Raw genomic sequence first — 23,129 nt, forward strand, 5'->3', positions numbered from 1 at the left:
CTTATATCTATTGTTCCAAACAACCATAACTTCCGACTCACTGTAACTCAACGTATTCTTTATTAGATATTAAAGTAGCCAACCATGTTTAAGAGTAAATTTCTCTTGGCCACGTGCAACCCAGAGCACTGCATCCCTGTCCAAGTGGCCTCCATCCTTTTTTTCCACTCTAAGGCTTTATAACTTAGGGACACCTCCAGCTCCATCAGGCACTCACAGCCCCATCCGTCCTGGCCTTGAGTGTCTCCAAGGCTGGGGCATCCACCACCAAAGTTAGATGGATCTAGCACCCCTGCCTGCAGGAAACCATTTTTTTCCACTTTGCATAAACCTAAAAAGCTTTTTCTTCAGCAACTGCCTTCCTTATAAATAGTAAAATGTGAAACAGAAAGGTTGGGAACAGAAAAAGCAGTCTTCTCCAGCAGGAGGTCTCATTACCTAGGCCTCCAGGCAGTGCCTTCACCACATGCTTGAGCTGAGCTATTTCCAATGCTTCCCACAGCATGCTGTCAGTGCACTTCTTCTCAGGGTCCAAGTTAAACCTACAGTTATGTGCAATTCAAGAATATCAGTCAGCATCAACTTCTACAATGTGTTTCTTTCAGCGTGCTCAGAAACAAACCTGCAAATAATTGGAATCATGCTGGAGATCTGGGCCTAATTCATATCTCTGATTGGTATAAATCCTCTGAATTACGCAGACTTGGTCTGTACTTACACTGCTGGGATTAAGAACAAAATGCCACTTCTCCAGTTCAGCAGAATGGGAAAGAATGTCCTGTTTTGCAGGTATCTCCCCTTGCAGAATTTACTATATTCTGAATTAAGTCAAGAAATCATTATGTTTTATTACAAAAAGCTCTGAGGAAAGAAATGTTGAATATAATCAGGCTTTTTCTTTTTTTAATGCAAAAATTCTACCATCCCTCCTTTTAGATTCAATATGTCCTTTTGGTCCTTACTGCTACGGAAATGCTAAACAACAATCGAGCTTCACACTGAATTATAAAACGTGAGTCTTTACCACAGCTGAATAAATCATGGATTTATGAACGGATGAATATTATTGCAGTTTGCTGTGGCCCAAAAATGGTAGCCATAAATGTGACTCTTGGATCATATTTGTATACAGAGCAATAACCAGAAATAAATGATTCAGTGCCATGTGTACTTTTTTTGGTTTTACTTTTTACTGCTACCATATGTGCTGTGAACAGCCAGTGCTGACCTAAATGTATTTCTGAATAGCTGAACGATTAAAACAAAGGGATGCAGTCACTCTGTCTTCTGCTACGAAGGAATCATGCTGTATTTCAGCCAGTTCAGAAGATAATCCTGGGACCCTTGTTAGTCTCAAGTCAGCAAACTCAGAAGCCTGTATCATTTCCATTCAACTCCAATGACTTTTCATGCAGAAACTACACCTGCAGGTGCTGCAACTCTGCACTGAGGACTGTACTGTTCCTTTCTAATGCAAATGTCTCAGACATACGAAGGGGCAGTTTTTGGAAACTAGAGCTTTTTGCTCATTGTTTCTACTGCATTATCAACTCAAAGAAGAAAGAAGAGAAAAAAAGAAGAGCCCAAAAAGCTGTTTGATCATATAGATGAAAGAATGGCTGGCTAGAGGAGCAACAGAGGATAGAGGCTCCAGGATACAAAACCCCGCAAGTCCTACAGCACTTGTCATATTGTTCTATTGCTTCCCCTTTCTCTGCATTAAACCTGCATTTTCTTCATATTTTATAAGGCAGGCAGATGCAAAAACATGGAGGAGGATTTCAAGAATGGCTGTATAGTTATGGATCAACGCACTAAACTCAATCCTAAAGGAATAAATAATTACTTTCTCTTCTTTCCAGGCACTGCATGCCTCATGCTGACAGCACACTAAGCAGGCACAGGCAGTGAGGAGGTGCACTCTGGCAGGGGTTGATAAAAGCACCAAAAAAAAGCCAGTGATCCTCCAAAAGGAGACCCAAATCAAACAGCTTGCTATCAGCAGTTTTGTACAAGTCGTTGGGATAATGTACACTGTCTTTTTATTGCTGGTGCTTAATGCTTACCGGATTGTTCCACTGAATAAAATAGGATCTTGGAGAATGATTGACAGCCTGGATCTCAACGTCTGTAAGGGGAGCTTAGCGATATCTATGCCATCAATGATAATCCTTCCTATTCAAAAGAAAAATGACAGTCTGCTAGACTGCTGGTCATGCCACACAGCCACTGACAAAGACATGGCTCACTTTCCGTTGCAGTACACTGCAGCAGGAACAAACCTGGAGTCACATATCCCTTCATTCAATAACAAAACAAGTTCTGATTAAGCAACAAGCACAGTTCTCTTAACACTAAGCCACAGCCATAAAGAATGTGAAGTACACCTGTAAATTTTAAGGAATGATTAGAAATGTTACTTATCTGCTTGACCAGCACAAACACATAGCAAACAACAAGGTAAGAGGTTACCTCAAACCAGTGACTAGTTACAGAGGGGAACAGTTGTTTCAGGAAGCCAAATCACTATTGAGCACTTGGAAATTTCATCCCCAGCTACAACTGTCTGGCTTTGCCCTGTGGACACCGTTTTTAAGATGCACATGAAGGCACTCTGTGTGCGGGTGGCTGTAGTGAACACCAAAAGAAGTATGGCAGGAAATTCCAGGGCAGCAGGCCTGACTGCAGACGAGTCTTCCAGACCCAGTGAGTCCTATTTATTATGCCTTGTGTGCAGATCCTTGGTGGAACTTGAACATTTTCTCATTCTATTCTTTGCTCCTACTGTTGGGAATTAACAGCACTGTCACCCTCTGTCACTCTTGGACTTCTTCTGTTACAGAGACTGAGAATTTTTATTGATCCAACTCGTCAACGGCACAACTGTTAAATGGCAGATGACAACACATTTACTCAAAGGTGGCCAGATAGTATATCCCACAGATTCCAAAACTGCACTTCAAAGCTGATGCTGTTCAAGAAAGGGATATCAATGTATCTCCAGAAGCTAAGCTTGACGGATATAGAAAAAGTGTAATCTTACCCTCAAAAGTGTCAACCATTCTGAAAAATGCAAGAGAAAAGGAAGATTTTCCACTGCCTGTTCGGCCGCAGATCCCAATCTGTGACACAGAAAGAAGATGAACATCAGCTGAGTGCAAATGAGCAGTGTGTTCGACACTTAAGATGACTGGATGGAGATGCTATTCCAATCCACTGAACAGTTCCATCAGACTGAACTGTTTACAAGAGAGTCTCTAAGCTGTCTCTTTGTCTTTACAGGTCTGAGCGTTTAGTTATAAATCAAGGCCAGTCCTGTGTACAGGGAACCATTGGAGTGATGGAAAGGAGCTGGCCAGCGCTGCCAGCAAAGGACACAATCCAGAGGTGGCTTTGCTGAGCAGGAAGGACGCAGGCAAACAGAATTCAGGAGGAAAAAAAAAAAAAGAGAGCAAAGAGATGCAGCCAAGCGATAGAGAAATGATGAGAATAAGGGCAGGGGAGCGACATGGGAACGATGGAAAGTAGGTCAACGTAGCAGGGGGTCACTGTCACTTCTTTTGTCACTGCGTGCTGAGAGCAGGGCACTGGGATACTGACATGTGGTGTGTAGTTCTGACTTCTCACTATAATGTACTTCTAAAAGCTAAGACACGCAGCAGATTTCTTCCCAGTGCACTACATTCCTTCACAGAAAAAAGAATATATCTGTAATTCTGTCCTTAAAATGAACAGCGGTATATCCTTCCAGAGCTACGGTCTCTATGGTGCACTACTCTAAACATATTTTCAAACTCACTGCATTTACTTACCTTTTGTCCTGGAGAAATGTGAGCATTGACATGCTTCAGCACTGGCTTTAGGTTGCTGTCATATCGGACACTAAGGTTCTGGATTTGGATCTCGCCTCTGTCTGGCCAGTTCTGAGGAATCTGTGAGGACGCTACACCAGAAACACAAGAGAAGGAAAAAATAAACCAACAACCCTTCTATGATAAATTCATCAGCTCATTAAGTGATTTACTAAGTTATTCATGGTAATACACTGCAAAATCATTAAAATTTCAGCAAGCTCTTTCTGCATGCTGCACAAAACTGCACTTACAAAGAAGCCCTTCGTAATTTTCAGCTTCTGTTTTGAGAAGGCCATGGATTCTTTTCACTGCACCCAGCTGGATCTCCATGTCAGCCAGGTTACGAACCATCCAATTCAGATAGTTAGACACCTGATGTAAAGCAAATAAACTCCTAAATTCCAGATTTTTAGTAGTTGGCATCATTTGACCAGCATGCAGCTTATATTTCTCCAAAGCAACAACTGTTCAGCCTTGACGAGCTGAAGTGGTGGACAAACAGAATGGTACACATCAATAGGGTGACAATGACTTTGGCTTAAACTTCCTAACTGCAGTGCACAGAGACTTTGGTACTATGGATACGAGTAGAGAAAGAGAAAAAGCAAAGACAGGTGAAAAGACATCATCTTGCTAAATAAAACTGTTTGACAGTCCAGAACGATGTACTGGGACATAATTACAACTGATGCACTGAAACATTATTCTTCACAATGGAAAATAATACCAAAAGTAATGCAGCCTGGCCGTATTTTTATTGACATATTTGAACTACTGTTTCAGTGAGTATTTTATCTAGAAAATGAAAAAGTATATACTCAAATATGTCAACCTCTGAATGTGCATTGAAGTTAACACATGGTTTCAGTGATGTTACAGTACCCACGGAGAGATGTATAGACACCTTCAATCTTCCTGTTCATCTCTGTGCCCTGAAGAATTATAAAAACATGTTTGGGAGAGACAAGAAGGGTCCTAAGTTTCTTACCATAAGAGCATAGGTTAGTCCCAAGCCTACAAGTCCTGAAGAGAGTTTACTATACAGGCAACTGGTAATAGAAGTGACAGCTGCTATGAGTACCACACATGCTCCAATGTACTCCTGAAGGAACATGAATAAGCTCCATCACTACAAGTCTACCAATGATGACAACGTTCTCATAACTGCATAGCAAAACACAAACCCATTGCACAGTTCAACATATAGGCAGAAAACACCCCATAACTTTATACAGACCTTGCCTGAGAACCTATTTGTATTGCTGTTAGCATAGATGTATTGTTTGGAAATGCTTTTGTAGACTGGAGTTGTACCAACACTCCTATCTTCTAGAAAAGTCAACACAGGTATGTTAAGCATACGAAGGAGATGGCCGAAAAAACTTGAGGTAGAGAGGTGAGAGAAATGCCCACATGATCCTTTGAGAGCAGATCCTCTCTAATGAGAGACAGCTGGGAAGCACTGTAGTCTCTTCTGGGTGCAACCATCACATTTGTTCAAACAAGCTGTTCTTGGACAGAATGCAACTATTAGATTGTGTCTCTCCAGGATGGCTTTTGCAGCTTTAATTAAAACTGTGATTCAACTTCTCACAGAGAAGACTTTGATTAAAATTATGTAACAGACTAGAAAATGACCTCTGTAGGAGGGAAGTTGTTATTCTATATGTGTACTTTGCATTCTTCTATGCTTTGTGAACCATTAATGGCACTTCTGCATCCTGTCATTCACAACACAAAACTCCTTGATTTACTTTTCAATGATTTATTTTTAATGTTTTTTTTTTTTTTTTTAATGCCAGGCCACTTTGTTGGAGAATTCTAAGGAAATGGGCACTTGAGTATCTCTGGCACTCTTCAGAGGACCCAAACCAAGCAGAAACTTGCCTACATCGTTCTGCTTATTAAGAGTTTCAAAGATACTGAAATGTTCCTGTAGAGCAACAAGGCAAAGGCCTGCTAGCAGTGACTGACAGTTTCTCAAAGGCATTCTAGCTGGCAACACTGTCAGACCAGATCTCCTGATACTCTTCTGTACACAAAGGAGACAGTGCAATCTTCAATAATTATTCCAGTCTTGTAGAAATAGCAACAGGTTACAGGAAAAATTCACATTCTGTTCAGACTTCTGGATGGGAGGGCATGTGTTCATTACAGATACACATAGAGGTAAGGGTACAGCATCAAAACTCAAATGTGGCTGCAAAACAGTTGGACATTTTCTTAGGTTGCTTGGAATAAAGTGAAATCAATTCACTGTGTATACAAGAGAAAAACTAAACACAAAAGTACTTGCCATGCGGACTTCCAGCCAGCGATTAGCAGCTGTAAGGAAAAGGGAAGCAATGTTGTTGGAATCTGTGTATTCAAGAAGCTTCTGTCGAAATTTAGCTTCATACCTTAAAAAAAAGCAAAAACAACAGCAATCAAAACCAATCAGAAAACAGTCAGGCCTTGAGTCTTGGTAAAACAGAAAGCAAAATTAATTTAGAGGGGTTTGTGTTCATGGAGAGCCTGACTCAGAAGTTTAAGTCCGTAGTTCAGGAACATCATGCACAGATTTGTATCTGACATATGTATACTGCATTTGGAACTTCAGGAGTAAATGGGTTCTATTGCACTGGTAGAACTCCGTGCACGACTTCTGTAATGTGGGGTATTTTCTAATTATTTTATTACATGGCAACTGTGAGAAAGACAAACCTGAAATGAAAAACAAAACAGAAATAGGCCATGCATGTACTTGTGAAAAGAAGTATGAGTGCACGTAGAATGCAGTTCTTCTTCTCAGATTAAATTTTAAAACTTCAGCTCACATTGCTGTAGTACCTACAGACTCTTCCATGTTTAAAGCATAAACTTAAAGTCCTCTGGTCGTGGAAGCTCCAGTGTTAATTACACGTTTATCCTCATTGCTAATGAATGGAGCACTTCAGAAAACAAAAAGCCAACAAAATGCAGCAGAGTGGAAAGAACCAAATTTTTTACCTTCAGTAATGAACTAGTCAGAGAATACAAACTAAGAGCAATTGCAAACGGGTCTGTTTACAGCTTCTGATGGTGGATCTGCACCCACTCATAACAAAAGCTGCATGAATGAATTCTGCCTTGAACACAACCGATAAGAAAGGTGATGACTCCTGGCTACACATATTTAGATGGGGTCTTGGCCAGCACGCAAGCCCACCAATCACCTCTTTTAGCTGGGCGTATTTATTTGCACAGGTATAACTTAATGTGATCTTAATAAAGGTGTCAGTAATTACATCTAATAATGAGGGAAAGGTATCACAAAAGTCATTTTCAGGGTAGTAACAGAGGTTTGTAGGCCTGAAGATTATGCATCTGTAAGCTGACCGTTTTATAAACTTTGCCCTACTTACATCCTTCAGTATGATGCTTGTAACAAGCACTGCTTATTTATAAACTCATCTCCTGGTACACTGGTATGAAGGAATGATACGCTTTGCTTAATTATGAAGTACGTTTCAAATTTGTCTGCTGCAGGATATCCAAACCGTTATTTTGAGTACAGTGTAATAAAGTTCCAATGTAAATGGTTTATGCTTTTCAGACAAAAAAGCATGATTCTGTGCAAATGAAGAAACAGTTCACATAGTATAGCCGTGTGTCCAGACATAACAGACGTGTTGGCTGTATGTAATGGAAAATGGCTGCTAAGGGCCTGGGCTGGCTCCACACATATTGGTGTGTTTGGACAGTGTAGAAAGGTCGCTCCTGAAAGCAAGCAAGCACTCATGTCACACCATGTTGCAGCTGGAGGGCCCTGCCTGTCCACAGGACACACTGCCCTCAGAGCTCTACCACTGGGAGACAGCCGTGCTGCTTCTAGAACCCCCCCTGTTTAACTTTGGTACCTCCGTACCACAAGGCAAAACATGATGTAGATATGAAGTGTGCATCATGAGTCAGCCACAAGTACGCATGCGGAGCAGTGGTGCAGACAAAGTCACTGTTGTCAGTGGGGCACTGCAGAAATACCAGAATCTGTCCACAGAAGGTATCCCTAGCTTCTCCGGTTTCTCTGAGTACAGCCCTGTCTTTGCAGAAACCTTCACATTTACAATTTATTGATTACTTAGCACCAATGCTATTTGAGGTGCCAGACACGCTTGCAAGCTATAAATCAGTCCATGGCATCTGCTGAAGGTGTATTTATAGCTGCAGCAGTAGCTGTCTCTCTGATCTCCCTCTGGATTTTTGCATGTTTCTTTCCCTATGCATTCTCAGTAAGTACAGGATGGAGAGCAACTAAGGAACAACTGGCACCTAACTAGATGACTAGATTCCTGAGTTAGCGTTATTTTTAGGGCCACTCAAGCGAGCAAGTCTGAACTGCACTCCCACTAATATGTTAGGCAGCCGAGAAGCTTCGCAGGCCTATAAATAGGCAGGTTAGCAGCTGATGCGGGAGGCTGGCAGGCAGATGGAGTACAGGACTCACAGAGCACATAGCTGCTTGGGTCACAGATGCATCGTTAGTGCAGAGTACAAGAAAAAAAAAGAGCACAGAAAAAAATTCTTTAAAGGGGGAATTCATCTCAAGGTGACAGGAAGGACCAAGAGGGAATGGTCCAACTGGCTGAGAGCATTAGCCAGATGGTATTCAATAGAATTTACTGCGTCATCAACTGAAAATATACAGTCATAATACTCTAAAGATCCCCTTGATAATGTAAAAGATTATGCAGGTAAATGAGAAAAGCAAGAATTAAAAGAGAAATTGAATTTCCTTAAAAGTGAACGCAGACATAGCTACAAACTACAGAACACTGCTGGCACTTAAAATAAATATCTAATAATAGTAATTTGAAAATATTTTGCTGTTCTACCTCTCTTTAGGAGGCTATCTTCAGCCAAAAAGAAACACGGTTTTGTCCTGGTAGTTCCTACATTCTGCTGTTTATATCCTATCTAGAATTGCTTAAAAATAGTCTAATTTTTGCATTAATTGTATTATAAAATTAAATCTGCAGGTTAAGAAGAATAAGCAGTTTCAAAGAGAGAACAGTAACAGCGATAATTAACTGGCAAAATGTGTAGATATCTAGAGGAGATGGGCGTGGAAGACATTCGACTGCATTTGAATCAACTGGGAAAAGCCAGGAATAGCACCAATGCAGGGAGAAAGCAGCTGGTGAGCGCGCAGTAGCTTCATTGGAACTCTGTGAGTATCAGTGACTGCCATTTTGTAACAGATACACAGCTCAGGCACGTTATCAGGTGTTCTTAGACTGCTCCTGTGAGCTCACCTTGGCAGAAAAATGCATCAGAACAGATGATAAAGACTGTATCTCCAAGTTGCATATTTTCAAAACCAATCTGAACAACCACGTTTTCAGCTAGCAACCTGAACTATAACTTGTAGCTTCTGAAATTACCAGCGTGCACAGTTTATCTTAGCAGGACATTGGCCCATACACAGATTATCCTGGCATAACATGTTGCTGCATATTCGTTGTTCCATGGAAACTGTCCAAATACACAGCCTGCCACAACACACGCTGCGGTAATTGCAAGCCAATTTAGCTCCTTAAATCACATTTACCCACAAAGTTTTTTTCAGGTTGCGTGCGATTGCGTGCAGGGTTAGTACAAGCACAAGGTACATTAGCCTGGTTTTCTATAGTAGCTCCTTCACACGCAAAATATTTAGTCCTCAGTGTTTCACTTTCCCTTAACAGTGCTTTGGGGACCATGGATTTCTGGGTGATTCAAATGACAAACACTTGCACCTGCACACTTGCAGAACAGAACCAAAGAAGGACGCTCAAAAGAGGGGTAAGAAATGTTTTCTTAAAAACCATACCTGAAGGCTCGGATGGTGGTCAGGCCTTCAACAGTCTCTGAAAAATGGGAAAGTAATGGGAGCTGAGTGCTGTCATCCAGCTGCTGAAGGTCCCTACAGAGAGTTATGAAAATAATTTTGCAAAAAGTCAGTTCTGTTGTCCAGTTATTCTCCTGGGAATATTAGCACAATAATGACACACATAGCATTCAGGTGGGCTGCAACGCAGCACTGCAGGTCTCTAAGCAGGGAATGAAGTCCCCAGGTGGACTTTCCTCTTTAAACCCGAGCACACAGTGCTGGACTTCTGGATAGATCTTTCCCCTTCACTGCCTTCCCTCGCTTCTCTCCTGTTACTAATTCTTATATTCAATATTTTATTCATTTAAACATAATTGTGGCTCAATGCTGAATATGAATTTAATGAGATACTGCAAGTAGGAGTTCCAGTTAAGCAGAAGGCAAAATGCAACTTCGTCTTTGTTCTCTCCCCACCCCCAGAGGACAGCACAACTTCACACTGAGCTAACAGTACACAGACCCTGTAAATGAGAACTTGCAGTTCTCAATTTCATGTTTAGTCATCAAGACAGTGGAAGTACACATTGGGTGAAATTCTATTTAGACTCATGTCCTTCCAAGAGGAACTAAGAATTGCTTGCAAAGAGTCCTTGATCAATGCATATACAAAAGGAAAAATGCAGTGCTGCTGCAAATGCTTGTTGAGCACCACCACAAGAGAAGCAGCACAATTGTAGGAGAAGAAAATCACAGATGTGGCTAATGTTTTTAACTTGCTGAGTGCTAAAAGACACTCAGAACGAGTGAGAATGTTTCCACGTGCAGGAACCACCAGGAATAAAGGGCAGTACCAGCAAGGCAATGCTCCATTTGCAGCCTCTCTGCCTGGCTCTATGGACTTCTGCTTTCAATTGGACAGGTGAAACATCAGCTTCTCTGTTCTGTCCCCACATTTTTTGGACATGTCCAACATGCAACCCCTGGGGAGGACAGAAGCTGTTGGTTTTTATTTTTTTGTTTTGATTCGTCTTTCTTTTCTTTTTCATAGAATCACAGAATGGCTTGGGTTGGAAACCCAAAACCCTGGCCTTAAACACCTCAAGGTATTGGGCATCCACAAACCTCTCTGGGCGTGTCAGTATCAAACTTCCCCTTGACATCCAACCTCAATCTCCCCTCCTTCAGTTTAAAACCATTTCTCCTTGTCCTATCAATATCTACCCATGTAACAAGTTGATTTCCCTTATGTTTATAAACTCCCTTTAAATACTGGAAGGCTGCGATGAGCTCTCCCTCATGTCATGTGAACTGAGAGAAACTTTCATCCTGGACAAAGACCTGCTCCTGCCTCCCAGGTTTGGTTCAAAGAGCTGCAGCCAAAATGCACTTGTAGAACAACAAATTTTACTAGATTGGATTTTGCTCACCTTCAGATAAGACAATGCCTTTGACAAAAATAAAGGCCCTTTGCAAATCTGCCATCATGCACTGCAAAAGATGTTTCAATAGCCAGAATGACACAGGTCTATATTCTCACCGTGATGCGACTCGGAAGTATTTCTGGATGAAGTAACACATGATTGCAAGGGGAACCAGGGCAATGAGAAACATTGGTGTGACGTACGAAATCACGGCCAGAGCAGATACACACAGCAAGGTGGAGCGACTCAAACACTCCAGGGTGGCAGGAATATGCTGGGGACATAAAGAAGTACACAGAATCAGAGAAATAAATGCATAGCATATAAGACTCCCACAGTTACAAACAAATAAATATATAAAATCGAAGCTTTGAAACATTAAACAGACAGGTCTGCTTTTGAATTTACCGCTGGATTTTGGGAAAGCATTGCAGCCTGGAATAAACATGGAAATCTGAATTTCAGTCATTAATATTTCAAGCAACAGCATTTGCCTTTTTCTCAATTCATTTGTTCGCATATCTGAAAGGAGCAGGTTTACCTACTTTTTAAATGAGTGGGTGCTCTTAGTTTAAGGATATTGATATTGATCTACTTTCTCTTCCCTTTTCTATAAGATGGAAAAAAAAAATAAGCAAAGCTTTTTATGACTGCAGGATATCTTAATTAAATAAATGTTTTTCCAGTGTGCATTTAAAGCTGAGGAATTCATTTGGAATCCAGAAAGCTGTGAAGCAAAGTGATGCAATATTCAACATTAGAGATCACCTGCAAATTTCACCTAAATAAGAGAATGCAATTTTTCAGACTGAAAAAATAAGGTATCATGGGAGCTCAGATGTATTTATTGAGTACCTGGTCGATGGTGTTGCAATCAGCTGAAAATCTGTTTAATATACTTCCCAGAGGTGTTGTTTCAAAAAACCTGAAATGAGGCAATGAATGAGAGAATCATACCACCCATACTAAACTAGTTCTTAATTGCTTTTCTGTCTTTCATAAGCTATGCACTGTGCTACAGACACAAGGCAGTAAATCAACAAACATGGCAAAGTTTCTCATGTTTCCCCATAAGCACAGCTTCCCCAATAGAACAGCAATCTTGACCATCCCCAACAACAACAGTCTCCTCAGCTGCCTTTACTGCCCAACCTGTGTAAATCACATGATTACATTTGCTTTCATGTTTGCAATTTTAAACTCTTCAGTTTATGAAAAATGCAAGCAAAGCTCAATCCCAAGTTTTGACTTTTTCCTGAGAATAAAAATGCATAATAAGAACAACTGCTGGCATAATGCATCACAAGTCCTTTCCTTTACACTTGCCCATCCAACATACAAACTTCGTTATTGCTGTGTAGTTGTTAACTGTCCCCTAGCTTGTGATGAATCTAAAGTCTTAATTCTGTCTTGGGGGGGGAAAAAAAAAAAGAGTGTTTGTTGTTTTTTTTTTAATGACATTTTCAATATTTATCCTTTCCTCATGACTTCTGAGCTAAATATGGTTAACACTAAAATAAGTATTCTTCCAAGTGTTCAACACTTGCAGGTTTGAATAAAGCTACAGCTGTAATGTGGCAGCACTGGAAATTAAACGCACAAAGGACAAAGGCCTTTCCTGCTATCTGTGCAATCCCAGCGTGCTCCACTGATGCCTGTGATGACACTCATCCAGGCTCCCTGACTTTCATGGGCTTGCACAATCACTGCTGACAGTAAATACTTCCATGATTAAGATTATGACACGCGCTCTGCATGAACTGCACCACGCATCTCCAATTATTGTGCTTTCTCCTTCATTAAAACAGCAAAGAGAAATAAAAGATGCTGGGAAGTAACTATCTGCAGCCACAGTCAGACAGGAGAGGCACTTGACCACCGTCCAGGAACTTGAGCAGGTTGGGTACCATTTATCAAAGTTTGCTCAGTAGTTTGATACTTGGTGACCTTCAGTGATGCATTATAAAACGTGAATCACGACCACTTTATAGAAAAAGGAGACTGCCTTGAAGTAAGGAATACAGAATGATGACAATAGTTTGTATTCAATCAGAGGAATACCTCATTGGTGCCAAAATAATCTTATTCAATAAAGAAGCGTGCAGCTTTTTGGTGACTTTCAAGCCAGTCCACTCCACTGCTATGGATGTGACAAGACATAACACAATCCCAAGGCAGCAGAGAATGCTGAAAATTTTTGAATATGGAGAGTGGTTGAAAACCTAAGAAACAAAGAAAGAGCAGCACATTATTCACTGTAAATTAAACTTAAAAACCAATGAAAACAAATGCAGGACTGAAAAAACGTAAGGAGTAAATCCTTCCTTCTTCCCCAGATTTTCCCAAAATTAAATTTCCAGTGATTTCACGTTAAGCCCAAGTATTTTTTATCCTTTGGAGAAGTGACTGGTTGCAGGAAAGTAAGAGAAATTCAAAATTTACAATGATAGAACACTACAAAAAGAACTGATTGATAATTTTGAAAATTTTGTCTCAAGAAAAAAAAAAACATCTTCAAAGCATTTGCTATGGCTCTGGTGACTGGGCCTATCCTTTGAGTGAGAATAGAATAGAATAGAATAGAATAGAATAGAATAGAATAGAATAGAATAGAATAGAATAGAATAGAATAGAATAGGCTATTATTTTTAAATATTAATTTCATATTAAAATCCATCATCAATAAAGCTTTTAGAGAAGAAAACTTTTAGAGAAGAAAAAATGATCCCAGTGAAATCAGACATGAACCTCCCAAAACATCTGTGTGGGATTATTTAGAGGCACTCAATTCCCACGAAGAAAGCAATCTCAGTTCTAACAAAATCCCTCTGCTACAACTTTGTACACACAGAGAACCCTGCTAGGTAACCCTGAGGTCAGCTCCATGTGAAATTTATCTGTAGAACAAGGAAAACAGGGTAGTGATCATAAAAATCAGGGTTCCTCATATATTACAGAACCCGAATGCCCTACTGTAGTGAGAATTCTATCATATGGGAAAAACAAAGAAGTACAGTAATATCAAAATCACTTTAGAGACCAAAGAGTAAGGATATCAGCTAGATGATGAAAACGTAATCAGTCTGGCAACAGGAGAACAACAATGCACACAACTTAATTGTTAGCTTTATTGTGTTGTGTGCCCGAAAATGCATTAATGTCCAAAATGCTCTGGAGTGGCTCCATTACTGGGAACATAGCACACTGCATACAAATCTTGGAGCAGAGGCTGAGTGTGGGAGTTCAGCACTGCTTACACCTGAGGAGGGGCTGTGCAAGGTGTCTCGTACCTCACAGTGAGAGCAGTTTTTCAGCTCCACCTCCATCTTCTCAGAAATGGCATCTGAAGTCCAGCGCGCCAGGCAGTAGTCAATGGCCACCATCACCGTGTGCTTCAGCAGCTGGGACAGAACCAGCAGTGGCAGGAGGAGTATCCCTGCTGCACTGAGGTACTTCCCACATGCTCTCCAAGGCATCTTTGCTCTCTGATGTAGCACAGACGACAGGTTGTCTTCATCATCGCTTTCTGTTGCTTCTTCTGCAATGTCCAAAAAAATAAATAGAAAAAAAGAGTACAGTCACACTGACTTCCTCTTACGCACCTTTCACAGGAGCTGGCAAGTGGCAACTTCAAAATACAAGTGATCATACAGCAGAAAGGCTTTCAGGTGAAATTATTCGCTCAGGTAAGCACGTATTACCTTGCTAAAGTTATAATAATAAGTAATACGTGCTAAGAAGATGCACTAAGCACAGTACTAGCTGTTCAACGTCTTCAGCCACACTTGGCAACTTAGAAGTGCTGGCTTGATTTAAAAAAGGAAGTGATTTTTTTCCTATGTAAAACCTTAAACAAATGTGCTCAGCTGTTGACAGGTTTGAAGCTCATCCAACATGAATTAGTCAAAATTAATTCATCTCTCGCAATCGAATTATTTTAAGTATATTAAAAATCCCTCAAAAGTTTGACAGATGCTATGACTTCTGATGGTTTGAAAACATTAATCCAGAGATAAACTCAATGGAAACAGCACTCTTAGAAACCACGACCTACCTGAAAACCAAGGACTCTCCTGCTGGTTTGAAAGCTGTTAATTCATTGCAATATAATTAAACTGTAAAACAGCAGTGTAGTGGTGCTGGGCATAAAGGGTGCCCTTTTACCTTCATCTTCTTCGTCATCTTTCAACAGTGCTTCACGGGAATACATAGTCCTCCGGAGATTTGTTCTTTCCAGAACAGTTTTAGTTTCAATTGTAGTCTCCTAAAAAGGAATGGTTGGCGTGCTTTCAACCACAGAATTCATCAAAACATGAATAACTGTGAGGAAATTTGTTTTCAAGCAGAACATCAATGAAAAATAAAGGAAGCAAGAATCTTCCATCATGCAGTTACAAAGGACTGATGTGCCACTGCTGCATAAAACCAAGGGCATCGATTATGTAACTGACATTCACTGCAGTTTGTCAATCCCAGCTCTCTGTCTTGGGCTCTCAACTTGGACAGATAGTTCTAAATTAATAAGAAATAACACTAACATCTTGTCCATTTGTGCCGCAGTATTAAAGAGAAAAAGTGATTTGGAGAACCTCTTACGTGCAAACGTGAAAAAACGTCACCTAATGAAATCAGTAAACTCAAGTACATCCTACACAAACAGCTGTCAGCACTGCGCCTAAACAATGCTGTTCCCATTACGTGGCCCAGTTTAGTATTCCTTAGACAGGACCCAACAAAAACCTTCTCCAGCTCCTGGTCCTGTCGATTCATTAGTGTCTTCCAGTGTTCAAAAAGCTCAGTCTCAGATTTCTGTATGTCCTTGAGTGTTCCTTCTCTCTGGATGTAGCCATCCTTCATCGCTATTATCTAAGAAGTCAGAAACAAAAGTTGGGAGGTCACATACATCTCTCTTTGTTTTAAGGGTACTCTGGTTTTGGTCAGAATTTTTCAAAAGAATATTTGTATGAACAAATTTGTCTTTTAGAATCAGTCTAGTCATCTCTCAACTTCATCCCTTCTACTTGAGAGGCTGAAAAATACAGAGCTTCCTCCACCTCACACTTTCCAAAAGGAAGGCTGCTGTTAAGTAGGAAAAAAGAATGGGGTCCTCTTCAGCAGACAGTAGAAAGCACTGCTGTCTAAATACAAGTCATTAGCAAGATAAGATGTTAGAGATCTCTTGCCTCCTAAAAGGAAAAGGCTTTTAGCAGCACACTGCGCAGCGTGCGTTGCCCTCATTCAGGCAATTAGGTATGAGCATACTGGCTCCACCGTCTGTTTGATACCATGGGCCTGATAAGGAAAAGCTCAGGATTTTGAATCCCTAAAGCTTTTAAAAGCATAAATAGTGGACACAGGGTAAAAAAAACTTGTGTCTACAAGACAAAGTCTGAAGAGTGAGGTTTCCGGGTTTGTATCAGCGAAACCACATTGTACACATAATGCAGCTACCTTAACTTGGTATCTGACAAGGAGAATTGGAAAATGAGGCGTGTGGGCTGTAAACTCACATGACATCATTAGAAGATGGTTAATGCGGTGTTTATTTTCTCCCTAGAAACTGAGAAATTTAGATGGAAATGAATAGGAAGCGCATTTCATTTATTAGTGAGAATTTTTACACCACAGGAAAAGTAATAATAAAAAAAAGCAAATGGGTCTTTTTGTGGTCGATTTATTCACAAAGTCCTGAAACAGAAGGGACTCTAAATTCTTACAAGGGTTTTGCTACGCACATATAGGAAGGCCATCACATGTTTCAGATATTTCTATTTAAAATTCCTTAAACTAAACCAAAATAAAATATTTTATCTGCACTGTATAAAACTTGCTGAGGCTTATTGAGACCTTTGCTTTGGTAAAAATTCTCAACTCTCTCTTAACAAATAGTAATTATTAATAAACTTAACTAATACAAACCCTTCCTGTCCTACAGAGTATTTGAAAGTCTATTTCATGAAACATTACTGAAACCTACTTAGAAGGTAATAAAAATCTTCTCATTGATAAACTCATAAAACAGAGACACCTAGAAACGAGTCTGAGATTTGGAAAATAAAATGAGAAAGATGATACTGGATACAGGAACATAGCTGTGCACATTAAAAAGCTAAGGCAGACTTCAGATGGAGAGGAAGAGGACAAAATTCCTGTACTCAGAGACACCAGCAGCAAAAGCAGAACTGCACTGAGAACAGTGTTAACTCGTAAAGATGTACAGCTGAGGGCCAAGGTCACAGCAGACACAGTAGAGGATAAATGCTTCCCACTAAACATATGACCAGAACAAGATTAATGGCTATCTGCAGCTTTACAGCAGGCCAATATGAATCACAGAAAGTAGCCAAAATATGATTATTGCTTGAGACACAAAATAACTGCTTCTATAGTCCATGTGAGCTGCAAATGACTGAGAATTCCTGCTGGGAGGCAGCACTGCAGTAATCAATCTTGGGCGAGGTTTTGTGGCTACGTAACTGCAGAAGTGCAATGGTGAGCCAAGAAACTAAAAGAATTCCAACAAAATAAATCTCCTTATCCTACACAGTCTGTTTTACCTTTATCATTTGTAACTACAAACTGCTACAGGAAGCACGCTTTCATTTTTTTTCCTGTAAACTTCAAGATGCAGCAAAGAAACAGAACTGAACAATGCCTATTTCTTAAAATTCCGTCATCACACAATGGGAAGAAGTTTTTGATGTGCTATCTACTGCTATCAAACCTAAGGAAATGCCATTTTTCCTTGCATTTCTACACGTCTCAACAACCAAAACCATCATAAAAAACACCTTTTTCTGTGATACCACAAACAAGTTCCTGGTAACATCACAGACAGAGGCAAATATGTCACTGCAACATCTTGTTGTTCTGAGAACAACATTTTACAATGTTAGAAATGGGTTGAGATGCTTGTATTTTAGCCACAGCCCATTTTCATGAGATTATCAAGTATCAGCTCTAGGAAAATCAGACCTGTTAAGGTGTTCTACAACAGGAATTCCAAAATCACACACTCCAGACTCACTGTCTAACTTCTGCAAGACCTTAATTATGACTCTTCTCACTAAACTACCACTTGGTAGAAAGACGAAGTGTGAGTCTTCTTTGTGGAAGACTTATTTGTGCCACTTCCTTGCCTCTTAAAAATATATATATATATATATAAAATGAGTTTTCTTACCCAGTCAGCATGGGGCAAGTACTGCAGTTTGTGGGTCACCAGCACAACTGTACGCTTGTCTTCTCGTAGCATTTTCAGGATTCCTTCTTGCATGAGATGGTCACTTAGGTGAATATCCAGTGCAGAAAATGGATCATCCTGTCATGAGGAAGAAAAGGCCAGCTTGTGAGTTGTTTTAAGGAAACTGGTGCATGTTATTACTGGTAAAAGCAATTAGATCAATACAGACAATCAAAAGAGGTCATGAGAAGATCAAAACTGTTCAAAGGAGAAGTCTTCTGAACGTTCCCCTCAGAGCTGCAGGCAGTCTGTTGTTGTTTTTGCAGCGAGTACTCAGACATGCAGTAACATCAGCTGTGCAAATGCCAGATTTCCCGAGGCCTTCTGGAAACTGCACTTCTTAAAAGATGCACTTCACAGCCTTGGTAATTGCAGTTTGTGATTTCTGTACAACTCAAGACAATGAAGCAGCGTGTACTGATGGCATATGTTATCTAAACTGCTCCAGAGACAGTGACAAATAGAACAGTTTTATTTCCCATACTTTCCCTCTTCTGATTTTTTAAATTATTTTTTAAATTCTTATAATGAAATTTTATTAACAAAGCATCACAAAAGGAAAAGTACTGATCTGTTTGATGATCCTCGTCAGATGATTTATGGCCTATGCTAACTTCATCTTATTAAAACAACCCATTACAAGCAATTAATTTAGGAATAAGCTAATCTGTATCATCATCTATAATTTTTTTCACTTAACCTACTGGGCTTTTAGAGCCTGCTCTCACTCTTTTCCACAGTACATCTGCTGAAATTTGGGCAGGATACACAAAGAGCAGTTCAGGGAGGGAAGACAGCTTAGTTTGTTGCAGAAAGGAAACACCTTTGACACAACAACATTCGTTTTATGCCTGAGACAGCTTAGGAATGTTATAAATATTGCTGAGACCACCAAACTTCTGGGTACAGATTTCTGGATAAATACAAGACTCAAAATAAACTTCAACAGAGAGAGGGTAAGCAACAGCCTTTCAATTTGTATCCTAGTATCTGTCTGTCCACGGCATTTACAAAACACTCCATACCTGCAGGCTAGCTGACAACAGATATAAAATAAACAGAGCACGTTTAGCTTAGCTTAGTGAAGCACAATGTTCTGTGTGCCTCCCATGAAACACTGTAAATGTTTACATCTTGGGCTTCTGATTGCAGCATAAACATAATGGCATCTACTCACCAGGAACACAACGTTTGTCTGCTGGTACAGTGCCCTTGCCACACTGATACGCTGGCGCTGCCCTCCAGACAAATTAATACCCTGGAGATAAGCAGGAAAAATAACATCAATTAGAAGAACATCAGCTGAATATTTATATTTTGATTTGATTATCTGGACAAAAACTCAGAGACGTTTCAAAACTGTAGGCCTGCAGGGGAGCTGGGAACACAGCATGCTGACTGTTGGAGAAGCCTGAGAAGGCCATCTGAGCTCTATATGGATGAGGAGTGAGAAATGTTTAATGGCTGCTGGCAGCACAATGGTGCAGGCAGCACGTGAGTCTAAATTGGCATCTGAAATCTGCTACATCCTATCTGCATTTTACACCTGTACCTGTGTAACACCGTGTTAGTTCCATCAAGCTCTATATCACAACTGCTGCAATCAGTAGCTCCTGCAATCCAGCTGCAGTTTTACCAACACCATAAGCTCTCACAAGCCAGCTCTGCTACCAGAAGGTCTGCTCCTCCGCCCTGCCACTTCATCCCATCCCTCTACTTTTCTCTTTCTGTTCTACATTCATTTAGCTACACAATGAACCAATGCTCTGCAAATTAACATGGCAGTCAGTGTGGCTATTAGGCATGGAAACGTGTCCTTGTTGCTGCTGTGTGAGTGCAAGTGTCACTATGTGTCTGGGTGTACTGTTGATGGAATTGGCACTTATTTTTAGATTACCCCCAAATAAAGCAAAATATGTGCTGTCAGCAGAATTAGTCAAACACTTTGATAGCAGCACGTTTAAATCATGGCACCTCACATAAATGACAGTGCCTCTTTGTTTACCAAGCAACCAGCTTTCAGACTAATGACTCAAATGTACACTTACCAAAAGATGACCTTTCTTGTCAAATAGCTGGTAAGATTTTAAGAACATAAGAAAATAATAAAAAACCTCTACATATCTAAAACAAAAATAGAAGCCTGTAGCTGTTTACTGACCCTCTCTCCAATCTGGGTTTGGTCTCCGTGAGGGAGAATGTCAATATCAGGCTGGAGGGAACAAGCATCAATTACTGCTTTGTACCTGTGGGAACAAAAAAGGTAATGCAAAATCCACACAGATACTGCTACAGAAGCACATTTCCTACCTGAAGAGGAACAAAGTTAACCAGCTGGAAAAATCACACGGTGGAAAATGTATTTGTTAGCCACTAATTGTTCTAATGGGATCTCTTTCAACTGCAGGCAAGCAAATACCATTTCAGCTAAGAAAAAGAATCTTCCCAAATACAAATACTGAATAGCTAAAACCAGGCAAAAGAAGAATAGCTTCTTCCATACTATATCATTACTGTTTGGCATTTAGATGCACTTCTAACCAGAAGCTTTGTTTCTTGTTTTAATACCCAAGGATGGTAAAAACAAAGGAAACGCAGGCAGGATGTGAATGAGCGGCTATCTACTTATTCTAGGGTGGGGAGAAGGGGGAACATCATGGAATACCCACAGAAACTTCCAAGTCTCTTAGAATGCTTTGTGGTCATTTACACAGAATAAAAAGGCAGCCCATTAATCCTTCACAGTATACCAAATACAGAAATCTTAACAGACCTTACCCCTGCTCACAACCTACCACTGACCAAGGCAATTAAACTTGCCAATCAGGGGTAAGGAGAAAGTACTGCATGCTGCACAGATGCGGCCCTTGGAAACCAAAGTAGTTCCACACTCCAGGCCAAGTGAGAACGAACTCTGTCTCGTGTCCTTCAGGAAAATCATGGTCCAAGCTGGCTGTCCAGGACTCAGTGCCTTCTGTCATGTTCAGACAGGTGAACTGTTTGTTACTGGAGTGGGATGGGGCCAGTGTGTCTGTGCAGAAGGTGTAGAAGTACGCAGCACCACAGTTTAGCTAAAAGAAGAAAGCACACAACAGGGCTGAACCCTATTACCTCTGTTTGTTGAAAGAGCTTTCAAATGTGATATTCTCTTCCACTGTGGCGTTGAGCAGCCAAGGCTTCTGTGATGCATATGCTACTGATCCTCTTTTCCTGGAAAAACAAAACAGGAGTTTCCAGCTTACCAGTGCAGTAGGGATTATTGGAAACCTTTTTTTATTTTTGTGTACAGACCAGTAACAAATCTCAAAAAATGCTGCCTTTCCTTTCTGCTCTTTAGGACGATTTCCAACAGAACACTGCAACTGATCACCTAACTTGAGAGCTGGTTCTCTTGAATGTCAGTTTGCTCCCTCATTTTCTGCTGTGAGAGTGTTTTGCAGAAGCTAACTCCTTCAGCCTGAGCAGTGCAGGTGACAGGATAAAAATTACAAAAGACAGAATCCCAGCTCTGTCTGGAGAGATTAATTAAAAATGTATAGCAGATGATACCAGTTAGGCAGCACATTTCAGGAGAGGTGTTCCAATGAGATGTTTCTAATGTATTAAAAAAATGTATTAAAAAAATATAACGACTCCACACTTAAGCAAAGGCAATTCTCCCCCGAACACATTTATTTTCCTTGCTATCAAAAGAGAAATTGAGTCATAAGGATTCCATGGTTAACATTTTTCTATTTATTTGTCTCTGTGAAGACAAAAACAAGGACACAGACAAAAGCTAGTTGCTAAATCTCTGCTTGTGGAATTGCCCCCATCATGCCACAAAAAAGAACGCTTTTCAGAAGATGGCAAACGAGATCTCTTGATGCAGATTTTCTTTAATCTGTGTTATTATTACTACGACTTAAAATGTATCTGCCTGCTAACAGTGCTTCTGTGGCTGTCTGCGCTCTGAGGGCTCAGATGGCAGAGCTGGGAGAAAGGCACGATGCTTTATTAGAACACCTGATACTGCTGGAAAAACAGACAAACTCATTGGCACATCATTGTTTCTCCAGAAAAGGGCCAAAGGAAGGATCATGTGCCTGAAAGTGTATTTGTTTTCCTCCCAGCGATATCAGCTAATCCAACAGAAAGCTCTGACCTCTCACCCCGCACAGCCTTTGTCTGCTAGACAGCCTCGTTCCACTTAGACCTGAATGCAACTCGAACCACAAGGTGGAGGAAAAAAAACCTGCTTTATAATTTTTGGTAATTCCTATCAGGAGGTAATGTCACTTGCCCTGCTCATTTTTTAGCCTTTCCCCAAGCTTGCTTAGGCGTCATTATAGGATCCAGTTTTCACTGATGATCTGAAAGAACACAGTTGTGCTACCTTGGTAGCATGCTTCCCTGTTCAAAAATCTGATTGCTCATTACAATTTAATTTTGTTCTGTGAATTCTCTTACTGGAAAATGAAACACAGATGAACACACACACACATACACACAAACCCCTATGCAGCTCAGCCCAAACCCTCAAAATCTAATTCAGAAAGCATTAATTTCTGACTCAGGAGGGAAAGTATTTTTTCAATTAGTATGCAGTGCTCAACTCCGTGATTGAGACAAAATTGCTCTGAGCATTCCAAGATGAACGTCTATTCCCTTCCCCTCTTTTTATTGCTTCAAATTGTGTTGTGTCTTTCCTGCTATTAACTCTCAAAACAATCAAAAAGATATTTCTATTTTATCTTTGAAAAATGAATGTTGAAGTTTTGAGGAAAAAGGTCTAAGAAGTT

General features: G+C 40.3%; 1 protein-coding gene across 4 annotated transcripts in view; it reads right to left on the bottom strand.

Moving 5' to 3' along the window:
- Window positions 1–23,129, bottom strand: part of ABCC8 (ATP binding cassette subfamily C member 8) — a 67,194-nt gene that overhangs the window by 4,148 nt on the left and 39,917 nt on the right. Inside the window, exons 19-36 of one of the 4 annotated variants that reach the window (XM_052693324.1) lie at window positions 21,460–21,558; window positions 20,510–20,594; window positions 19,526–19,606; window positions 18,289–18,426; window positions 15,846–15,971; window positions 15,270–15,369; window positions 14,396–14,643; window positions 13,167–13,327; window positions 11,961–12,030; window positions 11,222–11,379; window positions 9,685–9,777; window positions 6,151–6,253; window positions 4,843–4,956; window positions 4,106–4,226; window positions 3,813–3,943; window positions 3,044–3,122; window positions 2,067–2,175; window positions 439–542 (exon numbers count right to left, since the gene is read on the bottom strand). In XM_052693324.1, the coding sequence (XP_052549284.1) occupies window positions 439–542; window positions 2,067–2,175; window positions 3,044–3,122; window positions 3,813–3,943; window positions 4,106–4,226; window positions 4,843–4,956; window positions 6,151–6,253; window positions 9,685–9,777; window positions 11,222–11,379; window positions 11,961–12,030; window positions 13,167–13,327; window positions 14,396–14,643; window positions 15,270–15,369; window positions 15,846–15,971; window positions 18,289–18,426; window positions 19,526–19,606; window positions 20,510–20,594; window positions 21,460–21,558 (2,120 nt within the window). The other 3 variants (XM_052693325.1, XM_052693326.1, XM_052693327.1) reach the window with 3 other exon arrangements.

Source organism: Tympanuchus pallidicinctus, unplaced genomic scaffold (assembly GCF_026119805.1).
Source record: "Tympanuchus pallidicinctus isolate F22 unplaced genomic scaffold, pur_lepc_1.0 scaffold3, whole genome shotgun sequence".
NCBI classification, from domain to species: domain Eukaryota; kingdom Metazoa; phylum Chordata; class Aves; order Galliformes; family Phasianidae; genus Tympanuchus; species Tympanuchus pallidicinctus.